Here is a 19,022-nt window from a genome sequence, read left to right as displayed (position 1 = left end):
ACCCTGGAAAGTACAGAGCTTTTGTCTGCTTGTGATGAGCCACCCAGCTGGTGAGGGGTGTTTGCTAGGAGAGATGAGGATAGGTACCCATCCCAGGAAGAAAAGATCCAGAGACAAAGATCTACACCCAGACTAAGAGGCCTGAGGTAGCATCCTAAGACTCTCCCAAGATTCCAATTCTGCCTTCTATGACCAATCTTTCAGAGCTTTGGCTCGAAGACTCTGAATTTCCAGTTCTATCGCTGACACCAAGTTCAGTGAGTCCTCCATAATCACAGCTCTGCCTGCACAAATTCAACAAACTATAAACAATATTTTAGGGGAAAAAAGGCATGCACATTAAACACAGACATCTTATCATCATTCTCTAAAGAAAACCATTCTTTGGAGAGATGGCTCAGTGGTTAAGAGGGCTTGTGGCTATTCTGGAGGCCCTAAGCTCAGCTCCTAGTACCAACCTCAGCTGTTAATTCCAGCCTCAAAGAATCCAATGCCTTCTTCTGGCCTTTGCAAGTAATGCACTCACATGTGCATATACCTACACACACACACACACGACACACAGTCATAAATAAAAAATTAAATTGAAAACATACACAGTGTGTACATGGCATGTGTGTCATTTTAGGCAAATGCAATCAAGAGGTGAGTTAAAGTGTACGGAAGGATGTCGGACAACTGTGTGCAAAAACAAGGCTAGTTTATGAAAAGGACTTAACCATCTGCAGATTCTGGTACCCCCGAGGTCCCGTGGATACTCAGGGACCACTGGATCATCCCCTTTTATCTGCCATCTGTGCCATTAGGAAACAGTAGCCCATCTGGAAGATCAGCATGCCACTTTGGACTTGAGGCTTCATTCGTTAAACAGCAAGGCCCCAGCATGCTCTCAGCAATGCTAGTTGGGCCACAGAAGGTGACATCAATGTCTGTGGAGTTTGGTTAACAGTTTAAAAATGGAATTAGAACCATCCACTGTACCTACATGTCCTTTTCATGTAGTACAACTTGAAGGGTCCCTGTCTACTCAGCACGGTAACCCCGGTACCCGTGAGAGATCCTAAAAATGCATGGTGGATGAATGAATGGGCAGAGAATGAATAAGTGGATAAGTGCACAACTTCCTCAGAATTCCCAAGGAATTCTGGGAATTGGTGAAGGGACAAGGGGAACATAAAAACTACTCCCAAGCCTGGCTGAACAAGAAATCCCCCACTTTCAGCCTGTTGCCCAAACGAGGCTAAGACAAGGATTCAGAGCACAGGCTCTGTCTTCCCTAAGCCTTTCCAAATTGCAGAGAAAGCCGCACCTGCCTCCGTCCGTCCGCCTGCGGCTGCTAATCCACTGTAACAGCTCTGTGCCCCCATTCTATCTCCCACTCGGCGGGCAGAGTTATCCCGTGTACTCGCCTTTAATAAGCTGAAGCTATTCGGGCCGCTGTATTCACTGGTATCTGCTCCCACCGGCCTGCCCCACGGGGTCTCCTTGTCAGATTTCCCAGTGAACAGGGGATTTTGTGTTCAGCAGGGAAAACAAAGCTGTCCCAACAGGGATCCAGTTGGCTCTCTGCATACTTCTCCAGTGAGAGCCAACAGTGGACACAAACTGGAATTGCTGTCAACACCAAAAGGGGATTCAGATGAGCTGCGCTGGGCTCCCTGGGAAGCCGTGAAAGAAGGGGATGGTCGTGGCTCTGGCGCATCACCTCTGCTGGCTGCCTAGTCAGCTTGGTTGGTTAAGCCAGCATTGATGAGGTCATGCCTTGGAACCTGGTGGCACCCTTGCTCAGTTTGCCTGTCCCTCAAAAACCCAGGCAGCTGTCAGGCAGGAAGCACACTCCTGGCTAAGACTGGGCTAAACTGCTTCCTACATAGAAAAATGGCCTTGCTTTCTGATGCCGATTACTACAGCATCACAGTGGCAGGTGGCCACAGATGGGCCAGAAGTCAGCACAGTGGTCCAGATGATTTATGTGCAAACTATACGTGGTAACCAACCATTGTGTCATTCTCCATGTATGCATACATATGGCCTGCATTACCCAGCACCCTTTGCTGTTAGGCATGGTCATGTGACTGGGTTCTAACAAAAGAGACATGAACACAAATGACACTGAACACTTCCAGGCTAAGCCTATGGAAGTCACCCATGGGCTTCCCAGAAGCGACTCTGTGGCCCCAGGGATGGCAGGGCCATATGATGGACTCACTGCCAAGAGGAAACCATCCAACCAAGGACACCTGTGGGTGACAGCTGTTACGTGGGCAAACAATGACTGGACTGCTAGAAATGTCTGTTACTGCACATGCCTGACCAATGCAGGATCGTAAGAAGCTAAACGGTTCCAGGTAAAGACAGCCGCAGCGGTGGTGTGCATGGCAGAGAGGAGGTGTGAGATTAACAAGACCGAGTGACTGACTAGCTAGCTGTAAGGAAGGCATGGGGACCCCAGAGAACAGCCAAGACTTTCTACAGTGGAGAACTGCCAAGGTGGACAAAGAGAAACCCATACATGGTCCCTATCAAAACCTTCTAAGTTAGTGACTACCATTGCCCCTCAAAATCGGAGGGGTCCAGGACCCCCGACAGGGACAGTAAGGTACAGTATATGCAGAGAACCTACTCATATCCTCCCACACTTAACATCATCTCTGGCTTATAGTACCCGATGCAATGAAGATGTTCAAGTTACTGTATTCTTCATGGAAAGATACAATGTTGGGACAAGTTCCACATAGATGAGGTTTTTTTTGTCTGTCTTGTTTTCTTTGAAATCTATGATTGGTTGAATCCATGGTCACAGGGTAGCAGATGCGGTGGGTGTCCTGCTTTCCCTCCTTTCTGGACCAGCATGCACAGCTCCACAGGTCTGGCTGCCAATCACACACACTCACAGCCTTTGGCTGGTGCACACTGCTTTGCTGGGCCATGTCTAGGCAGGCACAAGCTTTGGTCTATCTAGTTCCAGTAGGGAGTCCACAGCCAATCGCCAACTGATGCTGGCCAGTGTAATGTCCTGGCTTCTGCCTTTAGCTAGAGCGTCTCCTCCGTGGCTTCCTCCTTGGAGCCTCATCTAGTCTAGAGGCCATGTGTTCTCAGCCCTACACTCTCTGGCCATCCTTGCCTGGGAACACTCCTCAGTACACCACCCCCACGACAACTCCCATCTTAGGCTCCTGGGGTTCTAGGGAGAGCCGAACTTAAGATACTTGACTCCAAATAACCTGTACAAATGGCTGGCACCTAAGGTCTCTAACTAACACACAGGAAGAAAGGCAGGCTTGACATCCAGCGAGAAGACAATGCTGGGTTTTCTGGCCCCCGAAAGAGATCTGGAGGCTTCTCTGTCTGGCAATGATGGAGACTCCCACGAAGCTTTAGAAGCTCAGTGGGCCTACCTATCCCTGCAGCTGAAGGAGGTGGCCTCCTGTGACAGTACAAATACTTAGCCAGGAAGCTGTGGCCTATGCTACCTGTTCGGGTGGGTGAAGAAGAAGGAGTTACCTTGGTGAGTCTGGACCAGTTTGGGCTGAAAGTATAAGCTAGAAAGATGACTCAGCAGTCAAGAGCACTGGCTGCTCTTGCAGATCTGGGTTCAGTTCCTAGCACCCACATGGCAACTCACCATCATCTGTCACTCGGCTCCAGGGGGTCTGATACCCTCTTCTGACCTCCGGAGCACCAGGTGTGTGAGGGTGCACATTCATACATGCAAGCGCAACACTCATGCACACAAAATAATACACATAAAAGTAAAATTTAAAAAGAAAACCTTGACGTGGCTTTCTTGGAAGTCCATTGTCTCAAACAGCCCAGATCTCTTTCCAGTGGGAGGGAGGGACCTTTCACCCCTTCCTCTTCTCTCTGCAAGGAAGGCAGGCTGAACTTTATACACTGCCAACCTCTTGTGTGGCCTAGAGCAAGTCTCGGCTGCCTCTAGGATGCGCCTTCTTCCATATGAGATGTGAAGGCCCTATCACTGCTCTGTCTCTAGGCTCCTGCTGGTTCGAGCATCACAAATCCTACTTCCCAGATACTGTTTGAGCAACAGGATGCAGAGAGTGGTTAGCAACACACACTCTGGGAGGGCAGGGAAGTCATCTGTAAAGCTTGCTCATCCCCAAAATAATTCCAGCCTAGCAAATTTCAAACTGCCAGCATGATGCCCTGAAGGCAGGGTTCGGAAGGGATGCTCACCCTCTTTGGGGTGCCAGAGTGAACAGGTATGTTCCACTGCCATGTGTCCATTTCAGGTGTCTCTGTATGGAAGATGGGTTCTCTGTCCTGTCTTTGATTCCAAAATGCACTGCTGTTTTGTTTTGAAGGCTAGAGTTTCACTACATAGCCCAGGCTAGCCTGGAATATTTGATCTTCCCATCTCAGCCTCCTGAGTGCTGGGATCACCAGTGTGTGCCACCATACCCAACTGCACTTGACGCCTAAGCAGAGGCCATGAGACAATATGACCACACTTGTCAGACTCTGGGAAATGCTGGCTTCTCTGAAGGAGTGAACAGGAAGTGGGTCGCTGTTTAGTCACATCTGGAAGCAAGCTGGCAGCAGAGGGAGGGGACCAATTTCAAGGGCCACACCTACAACTTTGGGAGTCCAGAGAGAGAGAGAGTGGCAAAGAAGACGTCCTGCTCAAGGGGAGGTAAAGGGCTGGCAAGATGGCTCAGGGGATAAAAGCACTTGCCACACAAGCCTAAGGCCCCGAGCTTTGCTCTGATCTCCAGAGCACATGTGAAAAGAGCAGAGGCTCTGACGCGCCTCCGGAGTCCCAGCACTACTGGGCAAAACGGTAAGTGAAGACAAGAGAATGTTGGAAGTTCATGGGCCAGCCAGCATGGCAAAAACCCTGCCACAAGAGGGAAGGCGGGAACCAGCTCACCAGACCTACCCCCTGACCTCTCTAACACACTGTGGCACAGATATACCCGTATATCCTCTTTCCCTCTTCCGCCCACCTCAAAATCTAGAGGTAGTGAGGTGGGGGCAGGGATAGCCTACGCATCAAGCCACTTAGTGGACATCTGTAGCCTTTGACCTCGGGCTCTCTTGCCTTCTCCAATGTGAAGGGCCGTGTGTGCCAGAGAAAGTCTCCTTGCTAACCAGGCAAACCCTGTTATCCTTCCTCCCATGGCCATATCCACACCTTGATGCAAACTCCCCCAGCCACCTCCACATAATCCAAAAACGGCCTCACAGGCTACTTCCAGGTACCTTCCCTGGGAACAGAAGGCCAGCACTGGCCCACCAGACCCTGCCCAGCTGCTGACCATAGAATGGGAAACAAATTCAGGCGATCCACAGCTGGCTTCCAAAAAGGCCCCAGGGTCTTGATACACAGCCTAGGCTCACCAAAAACCCACTAGGTAACCCAGTCTGGCCTCAAATTCAAATTCTCAACCCTCTTGCCATAGCTTCCCAAGTGCTGAGATTAACAGGTGTATGCCACCATGTCTGATACTTGCTGCAGGATTTTAAGCTGAAGGGGTACTTAAAGGGCCATTTAGCCCATCTCCGTAGCTCCTATAAGGCCTGGGCTCAGGGCTCCGGAGTGGCTTGCAGGATCTTCCACAGGGCTGGGGCAAGTACTCATAAGCCAGGTTCTTAAGGGTGGAATCCATGGCTCCACTGGCGGCTGTTATAATCACTAAGTCTGGGTGCCGTGGCATCTGCTAGTCTATCTAATCAAAGAAGCTGCCACGGGTGCTATACTCCAGTCTCAGGATTGGAGGGGTTTTTATTCACTTGTCCCACTTCACTGGCTGTTGGGGTTTTTAAGGGCTGACAGCAACATCCTAGCCCAGCAGGTACTCACTGGGAGTTTAGGGGTTCAAGGCAGAGGTACGGGGGCTAGCACAGCCCGAGATGTCCTGTCGTCTTCCCTGCCTTGGTTAAGCTCTGAAGCCTGCACCCCACCCCCACAGCCTCTGCCAGTGAGATCTCTGGGATGTGGGACATGGGTGTGGCGCTAGGGTCCCCTAGCCTCTTTCTTTCCCTGACACCTGTCATTTGCCCCATCATGCATCCAATGGCTAAATATTCTACCCCACTTGCTCCTCCGACCTCTGAGCTCATCCCTTTGTCCTCCCCTCCACCTGCAAAGGCCCGGAGACAGAAGAACAATAGGGTGACTTGCTTTGTGCCGCTGGGGTGACAGGGAACCCTGGTGGGGACAGATGCTTTTTAGCCTTGCCTGCACCCAGCCTGCCCTCTGCCCTGCCCTCTGTGCAGACCCATGAAGAGGAGAGCAAGGAGGGGGAGGGGAGGGGACCAGGGAAAGCAAAGAGAACAAGGAAGGTAGTAGACAGGGATGTAGGGGAGGGGGGAGGGAGAGAGAAGGGCGAAGGGATGCAGGGACCGGGGAAGGAGGACAGAACAGAGACTTAGAGGAGGAATTCAGAGAGGGAGAGAGAAAATGACGGGTCACGCCATATTACATTGCCACTTGGGGATTCCCCAGCAGTGATGTGTCGGTATAATTCTACACAGTTCAACCTACTACAGAGTACATCCCATGATACCTATGGGATCAGTCTGGCCTCATGCCAGCAGGCAGGAGCAAGTCCCACTGGCTAGTGGAAGAGGCCCATATTTCCTTGGCCCTATCTCTGGTTTCCTTCGCTGAGAGTTCTGGCAGCTGTGCTGATGTCAAGACATCTGGGTTTAACCCAGTGTTGCTCAACCAGGGGCTGCTTTGTCCCGAGGGGACACCCAATTGTCGTCACTTGCCTGAGAAGCTCCATCCCTCCTTTCCAGTGTGGACAGCCCCACCAGTGCCACAAGCACTCTGGCCCGAAGTGAGTTTGCGCCGAGGGTGGAAACACTGGTATGAGACTGGGTTAGAGAACTTGCCTAGCATGTGAAGAACCCTGAGCTCTACCCGCACTGCCTCAAAACCAAACCAAACACACCCCACCCAGGAATGATACCCTTTAAAAAAAATGCTCACAGTCTTTCAGCTTCCATGCTCTCTACACTCTCCATGAAGACACACAAGATGGTTCTGGATGTTTCTCTCTGAGGTGCCCCTGTGAGGGAAACTCAGAGCTCACACATCCGCAAAGCCAGGGGACACAGCGTGGCTACCCCTCAAGGGCACATGGGTTCCCAGTGACAGCAAGGACCACACTGGCAGCGCTATTCACTTGGTGACACTTTCCATTCATCGTCTCTCAGAGCAGCCCAGGATCCTAAGTGGGTCGCATCATCATGGGATGGCTTAGTGAATAAGTCACAAGCGACCCTGCTGCACAGCATACTGGGGGGGCAACCAAGAAATTCCTAAACATGGAATTTATTATAAGTCAAGACACTTATTTTTCAGAGGTACGTTCTGAAATATTTAGGGATAGACTGTCATAATGTCTAAATTTTTCTTTAAAGGCATTTAGGTAAGGCTGAGGGTGTAGCCCAGGGGAAGAGTACTTGCTTGGCATGCACAAGACCCTGGATCTGATCCCAGGACTAAAAGTATTTTTTTCTAATCAAAGAGAGGCTGACACACACAGCAGAACCAAATTATTAAGTCTAAACAACGAGCATGCTGCTATTAGCCATTCCTGGTACTTCAGTGAGATTTCTCAGAACAAAAATTTAACGAAGACTAGGGAAAGAGCAAAGGCACTGCCAAGCCTGAGGGCCCGAGTTCAATCCCCAGGACCCCCCTGGTAGAAGGAGAGCCCCAACTCCTGCAAACTGTCCTCCAACCTCCACATTCATGCCATGGCAAATAAATAATGTAAAAAAATGTTTAACGAGTTGAGCCAGATTAAGGAGAGACCCATCAATTTATAGTGAAACTTGAGACAACTTTTGAAAGATGAATTTTTAGCATGAAAAAAAACAGAGCAGGCAAACAGACACAATCCCACAGAAATACCAGCTGGCTTAATGGCCCTTGGCTTTCTGACTCCTCGGTGCCATCCAAGCAGTGGGCTGTACGAGTAAGAAGTCCACCCAGGAAGCCTGGGCTCTCAGTGAATTTGCAGAGAACATATAGGTTTGTACTGTATAAATACACCAAGATTTCTGACAGCCTGGTGCTGTCGGCCTTGAGGGACGGAGGAGAACTCTTTGTTGTGGGGTGTCTGGCAGCCTCCACCCATGAGATGCTTGTGGCTCCCTACTCCCGTTGCGACAATTGAAAATGTCTCCAGACAGTGCCAAATGTCCCCTGGGGAACAGAGGAGCCCCTGGGTAAGAAGCAGCGAAACACACAGACATAATGAAACGATTTCACCAAAATACTCTATAAACCCATCTCCACAGCAAAGATAACGCTACGTGCAATCTGCTGCAGAGGTCGCTCTGTCACCGGCAGCATACGGTAAGCATCCTTCCATTCTTATATCCTACGAGCAAACCACACCAAATAACAGCCAGGTGCTTCAAGCTGGGTGTATTGGCACACAGCTGCGGTCCCTGTGCCAGGGTAAGGCAGACACGGAGGACTACTCCAAGTTCAAGGCCCACCTGATCTATATATAGAATTGAGTTCTAGGCTAGCCAGGGCTACACAGCAAAACCTGTCTCAAGAAACAGACTGCTCTTTGATGCCTACAAACTGTGACAATCGTCATCTTTGGCACCAAAGCCTATTAAACACCACTGTTTCCTTAGGCAGAGGTGAGCCCACGGATCACAGGTGTGTCTGGATATGGTGACCAATCTCTCTTCCTTAAAGGTACAAGTCACGCCCCCAGCAGAAAGCTTGCAAGTGTCTCTCTCCAGCCCTTTTCAAATATCTCCCAAATCTGGTGGCTTGGGCCTGTAACCCAGCTAAAATCTCAAGGCCAGGCTGGGCAATTTGGTGAGACCCTGTCTCAAACTAAAAAGGGGCTGGTGGCTGGAGATGACGCAGTGGCTAACCATACTTGCTGCTCTTCTGGAGGACCAGGAAACCAGCGCCCACAGGGTGGCTATCAACCCCGTCTGTCACTCCAGTTCCAGAGCCTCTAATGCCCTCCTCTGTTTTCAGCGGGTTCCTGCACTCTTGGTGCACATAAACTCACACAGACTCACACACATATGCATTAATGATTTTAAAATTAAATCTTAAAATTCTTAAAAAGAAGAAAATGACTAGAGAATAGCTTACTGATAGAGTGCTTGCCTCGTGTGTGCAAGGTCCTGGTTTCAATCCCCTAGTATTGTACACATACACAAAGTACCAAACCTAGTAAGTTTTTAAGATGGCAAATACTCTTGCCAACACTGTCATGGTTACTAATAAGCCTAATTCTTCCTGTACTCATTGCCTTTTGTACAAATTCTCTGAGTTTCTAGTTCACTTCACCTCCGTTTCATATTAGGCTCTCTTATCTAAGTGCTTTTTATTTATTGAGGATTTTTGACCTGTGGCCAGCCACATCACAATAGCTTTCTCAGCTTCGAGTTGGCCTTTTAATTTGCTTAGAGAGATTTCTGAAGTATAGGAGTTTTCCATTTATATATACAAAACCTTTCCCTTTATGATCTGGGGTTTAAAGTCCTATCTAGGATGACTTCCTTGCCCTGAGATCCCATGGGTGGATACTTTTAGAATATTACAGATTGGCTAATTATTTGCTCTTTATCCCTCTGGTGACAGACTGCAGAAGTATGTTGGTAAGTAAGGAACCAGTTTTCCCAGCAGCATTTGCTGGTTGCCTCCCTCGTCCACAGCCACATTGCCCTGGTACCAAACCCTTCTTGACCCCTCTGCATTCCTATGCTACACTCATTTAAACACCCTGCTTACAATATTTTGAAATACCCAGTAGACCTAACGACCCTCATTAGCTACCTTTAGTACAAGCCTTGGCTCTTCATACTACACAGTGATTTCTCTGGCTGAACTTTAGCATCTTGCCCCATCTCATGGAGATGGTGACCAGAATTATGCTAAATCTTTGGGTCACTTCTGGGAGAACTGGCATTTTGACAATTTGAGTCTTGCTCCCCTTAGCATGGTATGAGCTTCCATTTCCTTCTGTTCTTCCCTGTCCAATTTTGACGATTTAAAAAACAATTCACCCCAGATTTTTATTGCTTCACTTATTTTTGCTTGGCATTCTGTTGCTATTCTAATTAAAATATTATTTATTACAGAAATGATATGTGTTCTGCCCCAACCCCACCCTCCTGGACAGAAGAGCAGATGGAAGCTGAGCACATCACCTCAACACCCTTGCCCTGAGCTGGATTCTTGTCTGTTTTCTGTCCTGGGGAAGGAACCCAGGACCTTATGCATACCAAGCAAACATCCTACCACTGTGCTTTATGCTCGGTCCTCCTTTTACTTTCTGACCTTGAGACAGAGGTCTCACTAATTTGTTCAAACAGACTTTGACCTTGCTCTATAGACCAGGCAAGTCCTGAATCTGTGATCCTCCTGCCTCAGGCTCCTGAGTCGCAGGATTACAGGCCTGTGCCTCCAAACCCAGCTGTTCTTGTGGCTTTATTAATTCCTGTTTGGGGCTTTCACCCCTGACTCACCTGTGCTTGCGTTGTAATCCCACCACAGCCTCTCACAACAGGATTCTCAGGATAAGTTACACAGAGAAAGACAGGGCAAAATCAGATCGGCAGGGCTCTTGGGATCTGAGCGCTCAGGCTGGCCCATGCCGCAAATCTCTAAACTCATTTTCTTTAGCAAAAAGCTGGAGAGGCTACATACACATACCCCCTCCGCTCCCCTACTCCCACCCCCTCACATACCTGGTGGCACTGGGGGCAGCATCCTCGAGCACACCAGCTGTGCAGTCTTCTCTTTGGGCTCTCCTGAAAGACTACTCGTGGGCCTTAGCCCATGTCTAGCATCCACAAGGAAGAAGAGCCTTGGAAATGGGGAGTGGGGGTCAGCAAAGGCTACTCTCCCTTGCTATGGGTTTCTCAGGCTCTGAAGGAAGGTCCATAGCCCAGGTTGGGTGGGGGTGGGGCTCACGTGGACTCTTGATGCAGTCCTGAATGTCTCTTTCCTCCTCAACCCCCAAGGAATCTTGCGGGGTATTCTGAAGCTAGCTGCAAGCAGGATGGTCCAGCAAGGAAAGCAGCTCACAGTGCAAATGAGCCAAGGTGAGGGGTGTCTACCATCGTGGCCCACGTGCCTCGGGAAGCATTCCAGATGAAGCTGACTGTCAGGGGCAGCAGGGGAGTAAGCAGGTGTTTCTAGGAAGCTCTAGCAGGATCAAAAGATCCTTCCTGCCCAGGGGCACGAGGGTAGAAGCACTAGACCCCACCCCTTCCTGTTTCAATGGGGGAGGAGAAGTTGGAGTAGCAGCCATACCCTCAGAGCCATCCAAACCTGAGCTCCTCCTGCGGACCTGCATGTCCATAAAAGCAAACCACTGCAGGGCAAGAGTTGCCTAGAGCTGGCCTGGGCAGGTGTTTCTCTTGTACCCACGGGAGTGGCGGGCCCTCTAACCAGTTTCTAGGTGTGTCCCAAACAGCCTTGGCTGTGACACCCCTTTTGTGTGTGGGCTTCCTATCTCCCTTCCTGGCCTTTTCTGCTACAGACCTCTTAGTCCTTGCCACGCTGCCTGGGAGCAGTAAAGAACATTCTCCAAGGAAGCTGACTCTTCAAGGGCTTGACTTCAGGGTGAAGTTTCATCCTTCAGCTTAGAGAATAAATTCATGACTTACTAATTCTCCTCTAGTATGTGGCTGCATGCAGAGTTTCCACAGGTGGCCTCACTAAGGGTTTTCACTCACTGTGGGCGTGCACAGGGCCCCCACTTCCCAGGTGCCTCCCAGCCTCCAGCTCAATGTCTCAGGTAGCCAGCCAGGTTCCTGGGATGATAGGACATCCCAAAGATCAGCCACAGAGCCTCAGCAAAGGCCCCTGCTTTGCAAAGCCCACCAGGACAGGATGCAGAGATTGAGCTGAGGTCCCAGGCATTGCTCCAAGCCCCAAACCCGATTTCCCACTCCCCCTGCAAGCAAAGCGCTGGAGTGGTTCGCTTTTGGCCATATTCACGAAAGTTCTAAGTGAAGAAACCACAGTCACAAAATCCAAAGGAGTCAGAGGAGGTAATTAGCTAACCAAAGGCCGACTAGAAGGATGACCAGAGTTTAGGAGTGGGTGTGGCTCAGAGGGGCTGGAGCAAGCACTCCACAGCCTCAGGCTTGGTTCCCCAGTGCCACAGCTGTTTAGACTTGTCTGTTAAAGCCCAGAACCTTCAGATGCTTCACATGGGCTTCTTGTAGTAGGTGTAGACATCTCAGGAGCACCCCCCACCCCCTCGCCCCTTCAACTGCCCATTTCTATCAGAAGATAAAGGTCAAAAATCATGACAAGAAAAACTCAAAGTCAAGTTGCAAGGTCCAGAAAAACTTCCACGAGACAGACAGCCCATCGAAGTCTATCTTGTCCTAAAGCAAGCTGTGGACCCTGCCCCTGCACAACCCTGGGCAGCCCCAAAGCTCATCCAGGTCTCCTCATGTATATCATTGCCACTTTTGACTAGTCACAAGACCACCAAGTATCAAGAACCAAATCTGGGGGCTGAAGGAATTAATGCCTCCGTGGTTAAAAGCGTTTTCTGCTCTTCCAGAGGACCGAAGTTCAATGCCTAGCGCCCACATCAGACAGTTCACAACCAACTCCAAAGAGTCCAAGACCCTGTTCTGGACAATGAGGATACCCACACACAGACAAATCTTAAAGAAGGGAGGGAGGGAAATTCTGGAACTGAGGAAATGGCTTAGTGGATACTTAGACTTCAGATACCCAGAACCATTTAAGCTGGACAGGCATGCCAGCTGCCTGTCATGCCAGCCCTCAAGAGGTAGAGATAGGGGATGCCTAGAACAAGGTAGCTTGATAGACTAGCCAGCTTAGTTCAGCAAGAGACCCTGCCTCAAAAATTAAAGTGGAAAGCCGGGCGGTGGTGGCGCACGCCTTTAATCCCAGCACTCGGGAGGCAGAGGCAGGCGGATCTCTGTGAGTTCGAGACCAGCCTGGTCTACAGAGCTAGTTCCAGGACAGGCTCCAAAAACCACAGAGAAACCCTGTCTCGAAAAAACAAAAAAAAAAAAATTAAAGTGGAACAATCTTTGTACACTGTAAATATGTATTACTCTCAATGCTTAATAGAGAACTGACTGGCCTATAGCTGGGCAGAAGAGCCAGACTAGGAAAATTCTGGAGAGAAGAAGGGCAGAGTCTGAGGAGTCACCAGGAGACACAGAGGGGACAAGACATGCTGGAGGACAGGTAAAGCGACACGCCACATGGCAATACATAGATTGATAGCAATGGGTTCATTTAAGTTGTAGGAGCTAGTTAGTAGCAAGTCTAAGCTATCGGCTGAGCATTTATAATTAATATTAAGCCTCTGTGTTGGTTATTTGAGAGCGACTGCTGGGACACAGAAAACTCCACCTGCAGAGAGCGATTTAGGAAGATGCCTGTGGCCAACTTTGAGCCTCAGGCATGTAACATGTGGTAATATATACACGTACATTTACACACATACATATGAACATGCCAACACATGCACACATAAAAAAATCCAATTTCCACTTTAACATCTTGCTTCAAAACTACTGTCCCCTAATTCTTGTTTTTAATTAATTGATGGGAGAAATTAAACCTGCGTGCTGAGCATGTGCTCAATTGAGCTACACCCTCAATCCCTGACTTTATTTTTAATGATAAACAACAACAAAAAAAAACCCACCCTGTGTTTTAAAAAGAAGAATCCTTGTCCTCAGCAAGAGAAGACAGTTTTTGCTTGTGTTTGTGGTTTTCATGAGACAGGGCAACTTTGTTGCCCATCTTGGCCTCAAACTTGTGAGCACAAGTGATCCTCCTGCCTTAACTTCTCAAGAAGCTGGGGAGAACAAACTTTTCATTTAAAAAAAAAATCAGTATAGAAAACGATCAGCTTCTGTCCTCCTCTGGGACAATGCTGAGAAGGGCAGATTCCAGCTTCTATACCTCTACTCTGGCATCTAGCACCCAGGCACCCTGGGATGGGTGTCCTCATCTCTTGCCATTACCCTTCTCCCACCAGGGATTCTATCAGCTGCCCAGGCCTGGGATATTTCGGACTGTCTAAGCAGGACTCCGGCAGCCCAGTGCAGCTGCTAAGGCTACTTGAGCTGTGGATGCTCAAGTCCTGACTGCTTTCTCTCACGCTCCCAGGACAGTCCTCCCCTAGTCCCAGAGTCAGGTGGCCACCTGAGTGTGCAAGCTCACCCACAGCTCCCTACAGAGCCACTCAGGAAGAAAAAGTTCCCAGACTGACTAGGGGCCCTCATGTCAATCTTCCACTCATTACCACTCTTACCCCAGGACCAGGGTCTCCAGATGTGGCCCTGGACAGACCTCACAGGGCACAGCATCCTGTGGGACTCTTAGCTCCCTGTGTACCCAGACCAGGGACGTGAAATATCTCCACCAAGAAGCCCAGGAAACCCTTTCTCAGAATTGATTTTTTGATGCTAAAATCGTCTTGATTTACTCCAGTGTGAAAACAGCATGCACTGAGCAAAGCCACGCTTTCAACTCATGTCGTTTCCTGGGCTGACAGAACGGGCTTGGAGCTTTCCTTCTCTTGTGACGCTGGGCAGCATCAGGGAGCTGTACCCATCCACTCACCCAAGCAGGTACAACACTCTTCCATTGTTCATAGCTCAGAGGGGCGAGGATGCCCTGCTAAGGGCTGGGTGCTTATTACTGCATTTTACAGTCTCACAATAATCTTATCAGGACATCGCCCCATCTTACGGCAAGGGGCATCTAACTGGATACAGGGAAATACTACTGAAGTCCAGTTATCTGAACTCTCCCAAGTTAATGGTGCAGCCATGTTATATACGCGCTTTCTCAATGACAGCAGATGAGCAACTAGTGATGGGACTGGGAACTTGTGTAACTGTGAAGCAGCCGGGGACACACGTCCTATCCCATGGCATCTACACCAAGTCTGTAATGGGAACACAGCTACGGTTGCTATGGTGAGCGCATCACAGAACTGCTGCCAGCTGTGGCAGGGAACCTACCTTTGTCATTAAGTAAAGGCTGCATCTTCAGGTACCAGGTAGATGTGAAAATGGGATTACCTTCCCATCTTGGGTCTCAGAGCTCCTGAATTCTGACTTTGAACCAGTGCCCAGGTACTCCTTCCTCTGCAACCCCAGGAAGGAGAGGCGTCCTTGGCCCTAGTATTTCTGATGATCTGGCAGCTTCTTAACCTCCGAGGGAGAGGAAGAGTTCCACTTTCCACTTTCAGGGTTCTTGGCCCTTGGCTCTGACTTCATTCTTAGGGGGGGAACTATGACAAAGTGTCTGGCAGCTCCTTCTTCAGGACAGCTGAGGGGACCACACACACAAAGCCGATCTCCCTGACAGCGTGTGAGTGAGACACAGAAGGGGCTTGGCCCCTAGTCCCCACCCACGTTCCCACTCGTGTCCTATCACATAGCCAATACAACAACCAAAACACTCACCTTCCGGCTCCTCCACACTGCTCGCTGCGGTGGTGGGTGGCGCTACAGGAATCTCTTCATGAGGTTTAGAAAAGGGAGGAAGAAAAAAAGTTAAAATGACATCATTTTTGTTCTTGGAAAGAAAAGGGTCTCAGCACAGACTCCTCCCAACCTTCTAGCCTCCTTCCCCCGTGCCCACTCCACCACTCAGCTTGAAGGAAGAAAAGCCAGGAGAAAAGGGGAGCTGGCAGCAGGATCCTGGGGATCCTGGGCTCTCAACGTGTTCCCCTGTCTTCACTGGGATGGGAAAAATCATGGGTCCCATCTGTTAAGGAGGGTCAGGAGTGGGGGCAGCAGGAGGGGCTGGCGGTCCACAGGGCTGATGCTATATACCCAGGACCTGACACGCATGTCCATCTCAGTCCGACTCCTCTCCATCCTGTCCATCATGATATGACTACCTACGTTGTGAACTAACAGGTGGGAGGAAGGATCTAGAAGCAGTGATGGTGTGTGAGGGGCTGGGGGCCTGCTCTTGGGGAAGCTTCTTATGGAGCAGATGCACCTGCAGTCTGGCTAAGGCCTTCTCTTAGCTGGTAGACAGGGATGTGACTGCAAGAGGCAGGGCTCCTAACGGCGTGGCCTTTGTGTTGAGCGTTCTCTTCTACCTGGAGAAGCAGCTCAACCCTGCCACTTCCTGGACCTATCCCTGTGCTCTGACACATGAAGAAGTTCAGCCAGTCACCTTCACCGATTCATCCACCAGCTGTCAAAAGTGCGGGCTTCCTCTCTATAGACAAGACCAAAGTCCTTCTAGAACAGTGGTTCTTACTAATCTGTGGGTCACGACCCCTTTGGGGAACGAACGACCCTTTCCCAGGCTTTGTATATCAGATATCCTGTCTATCAGATATTTACTTTACGATTTGTCACAGTAGCAACATTACAGTTATGAAGCAGCAACGAAGTAATTTTATGGTTAGGGTCAGCACAACATGAGGAGCTGTATTAAAGGGCCACAGCGTTGGGAAGGTCGAGAATCCTGCTCTAGGAGGAGCACACAAACACTGTGAGCGACCTCTGGTCCTTCTGTCTGTACCACCGTCTGAGTCCGTGGTCAGAAGTTCCTCAGGCTCGACCTGAGCTCTGTCTGGGTCTTTTAGAGGAACCATGCTTTGTAACTTTTCGGAGGTAAAGACAGCAGAAGCAGCCCACAGCAAGGGGTAGATTTACCCTCAGGGACTTTATCCACACATCTCTTTGGTGTCCAGTCACAGCAGCTCGTTAGGAAGCTGGACGGAAGCCAGGCCCTTCCTTAGTCCTACAAAGTTACATTGATCCCAGCAGAATCTCTCTGGAAACAACGTCCAAATGGCCCGATCTAATGGTCTACAAAAGGGGATCACACCAATGGGGCACGCTGGCCTCCCAAATTCAGTGTGTACAGCGGCCCATGGTTCCCTGAACCTGAGCCCTCCTGTCCCCAAAGCAAGTCAGAAAGTACAGAGCGTGGGAGCGGGCACAGGCACTGGTTTTGAAAGTTGGTTTCAGGATGCTCTTTCCTGGGGATCTTGAAATGATAGTTCTTGCCTTTCTGAGAGATCCAGCAGCTCCTTCCCTCTTTAATAAAGAGGCTATGCAGTGGCAGAACATGTTTCCAGAGGCCAGATTTACTTGACTTTCTAAAAATGTTTGTCTCATACCTTGGCACGTACACAGAGAAGGGTTTCTACAGACCCTGAGAGTGGTGCTTGGATGTCATCTCCAGAAGGATTTCTTTCCACCCCTTCCTTCAAATGCTGGGTGGGGGGGTGAACCCAAGGCCTGGGGCACACTAGGCATGTGCCCAAGGCACTGAGTGACAGCCCGCCTAAGCACCCTTTCCTTCTCCTGTACCCCGGGAGGACAGCAGGATCCAGTCCCTCAGGCTAGCACTGGGTCATCTGCTGTCTGTGGACCTGCAGGGACACCCTGACTCTCGATTCATAGACTAGTCAGAATTGCCACCGGAACTGAGAGAGCTGACCTGCTCTGGAAGCAGAGGCCACATGGAGTGGGACAGGTGAGATACAGGCTGTCTAAGCAGCCCGACCTGTTTGGAGCACGGATGACAATGACAACTTCTGTGAGGGACATCCTAGGACTTAGTGGTGGCTCCCAGCATAAAGAGACTCCGAGGCCCCAAGGCTCTCGGGCCCGTTCTGAATTCCCATCACTAATCAGTCCCTGGAGCCCACTGAGGAACTCTGAAACCCTCAGCAGTCGAGACTGACTGACTTCTGAAAGGGGCCGAGTAGTAAATATTTCAGGCTCCATAGGTAATATCCGCTGCAGCTGTGCCGTTCCACATAAGCAGCTGCAGACAGTGTGTCTTCTTCATTTCCTTCTTCTCTTTCTAAATACAGGGGCTCCCTAGATAGCCCAGGCTAGCCTCAAACCTGCACTCTTCTTGCCTCTGCCTCCCAAGCACTGGGATTACAAGCTCACACAACCATGCCCAGGGACTTTGCATGGTATTTACTGTGTCTCAAAACAGTATCCTTCCTTTGATTTTTGTTTAAATCATTATAAAGGTTCAAGGCACTGTGCCATTCAAAAGCAGCCAGCAGCCAGCTCCCTGGGCGGAGCGCACCAAGCCTACTCTCTAGAGAATCTACTTGGTTCCCTGGACTCTGGTGTGTTTGCTGTGACTCTCTCCTGCTCTTGTGCTTCAGCCGTCCCTTCTTGGCTTGGCCAGCCCTAGCCAAGGAATCACCAGGATGAGGCTGGGCCTCTCTGGGTTAGGCTTCACTTGCCAGCAAGAGCTGCCCATGGTCACAGCGGCATGACTTACCAGATGTGAAATACAAAGACCCTTCAGAGCCAAGGTCAGGATGGCCCACCATTCTCCCTGTAATGCTTCTCTGGGACCCCCACTCCAATGCTCTATTAATCCTTCACAGGGACCACAGGGGCTATGAACAAGAACCTGAATAACTTCTCTCAAAGTCTCAAGGCTTTTGGTCTGCTCTCTTCTGAATCTGCAGTGTGGCAGGCCCCTATCCCCACAGGGTCTGGAGTCAAAGTGTCATGTAGGAGTGGGGCTCAAACTGGAGTCTTGCTGCCCCTGGAGCCAGTGACCCGGTGTTTGTCAGTACTGAGGGCTCTAATGTACATAGCCACATCTGAAGGAACTTACAGGCCTGGAGTCTCTCAGAGGATCTCACTGAGCCCCAGTGAATGAAGAGATGCCCACTGATGACGGCTAAACCCATTGGACATCAGAACCAGCCCCCACAGGGTGCCCCACCCAAGCAGAGGGGAGAAGGAGCTACACATACTGATGCAGGGGGCGATGGGGGAGCGGCTCTGCTGGTAGCCTTTGGCACAGCGGTTGCAGGTGATGCCTGTCACGCCGTCCTTGCAGGGACACTGGCCAGTGGTTTGATTGCAGGTCTTGCCAGCAGCACCCACAGGGTGGCAATCACAGGCTGCGAAGAACACAAGACAGAAGGGTCAGAGAGGCAGTTAGTGCCCTTCCCTACCCAGGGGTGTCCCATGACCCTACCCCAGAGAAAAAGAATGGAAAACGATGGACAGGTGGGCCTAACCAAGCCCAC

The 19,022-nt window shown here is 50.2% G+C and overlaps 1 protein-coding gene across 1 annotated transcript in view; it reads right to left on the bottom strand.

The window, feature by feature from the left end:
- The window catches only part of Ntn1 (netrin 1), a 180,653-nt gene that overhangs the window by 27,577 nt on the left and 134,054 nt on the right, over positions 1-19,022 (bottom strand). The window contains exons 4-5 of the mRNA XM_013347425.2: positions 18,744-18,893; positions 15,445-15,498 (exon numbers count right to left, since the gene is read on the bottom strand). Coding sequence (XP_013202879.2) covers positions 15,445-15,498; positions 18,744-18,893 — 204 coding nt within the window. The remainder of the gene's footprint in view (positions 1-15,444; positions 15,499-18,743; positions 18,894-19,022) is intronic.

This window comes from Microtus ochrogaster, chromosome 7 (assembly GCF_000317375.1).
Source record: "Microtus ochrogaster isolate Prairie Vole_2 chromosome 7, MicOch1.0, whole genome shotgun sequence".
NCBI lineage: Eukaryota > Metazoa > Chordata > Mammalia > Rodentia > Cricetidae > Microtus > Microtus ochrogaster.
Note: the sequence above shows the minus strand (reverse complement) of the source record. Positions and strands in the feature narration are given on the sequence as shown.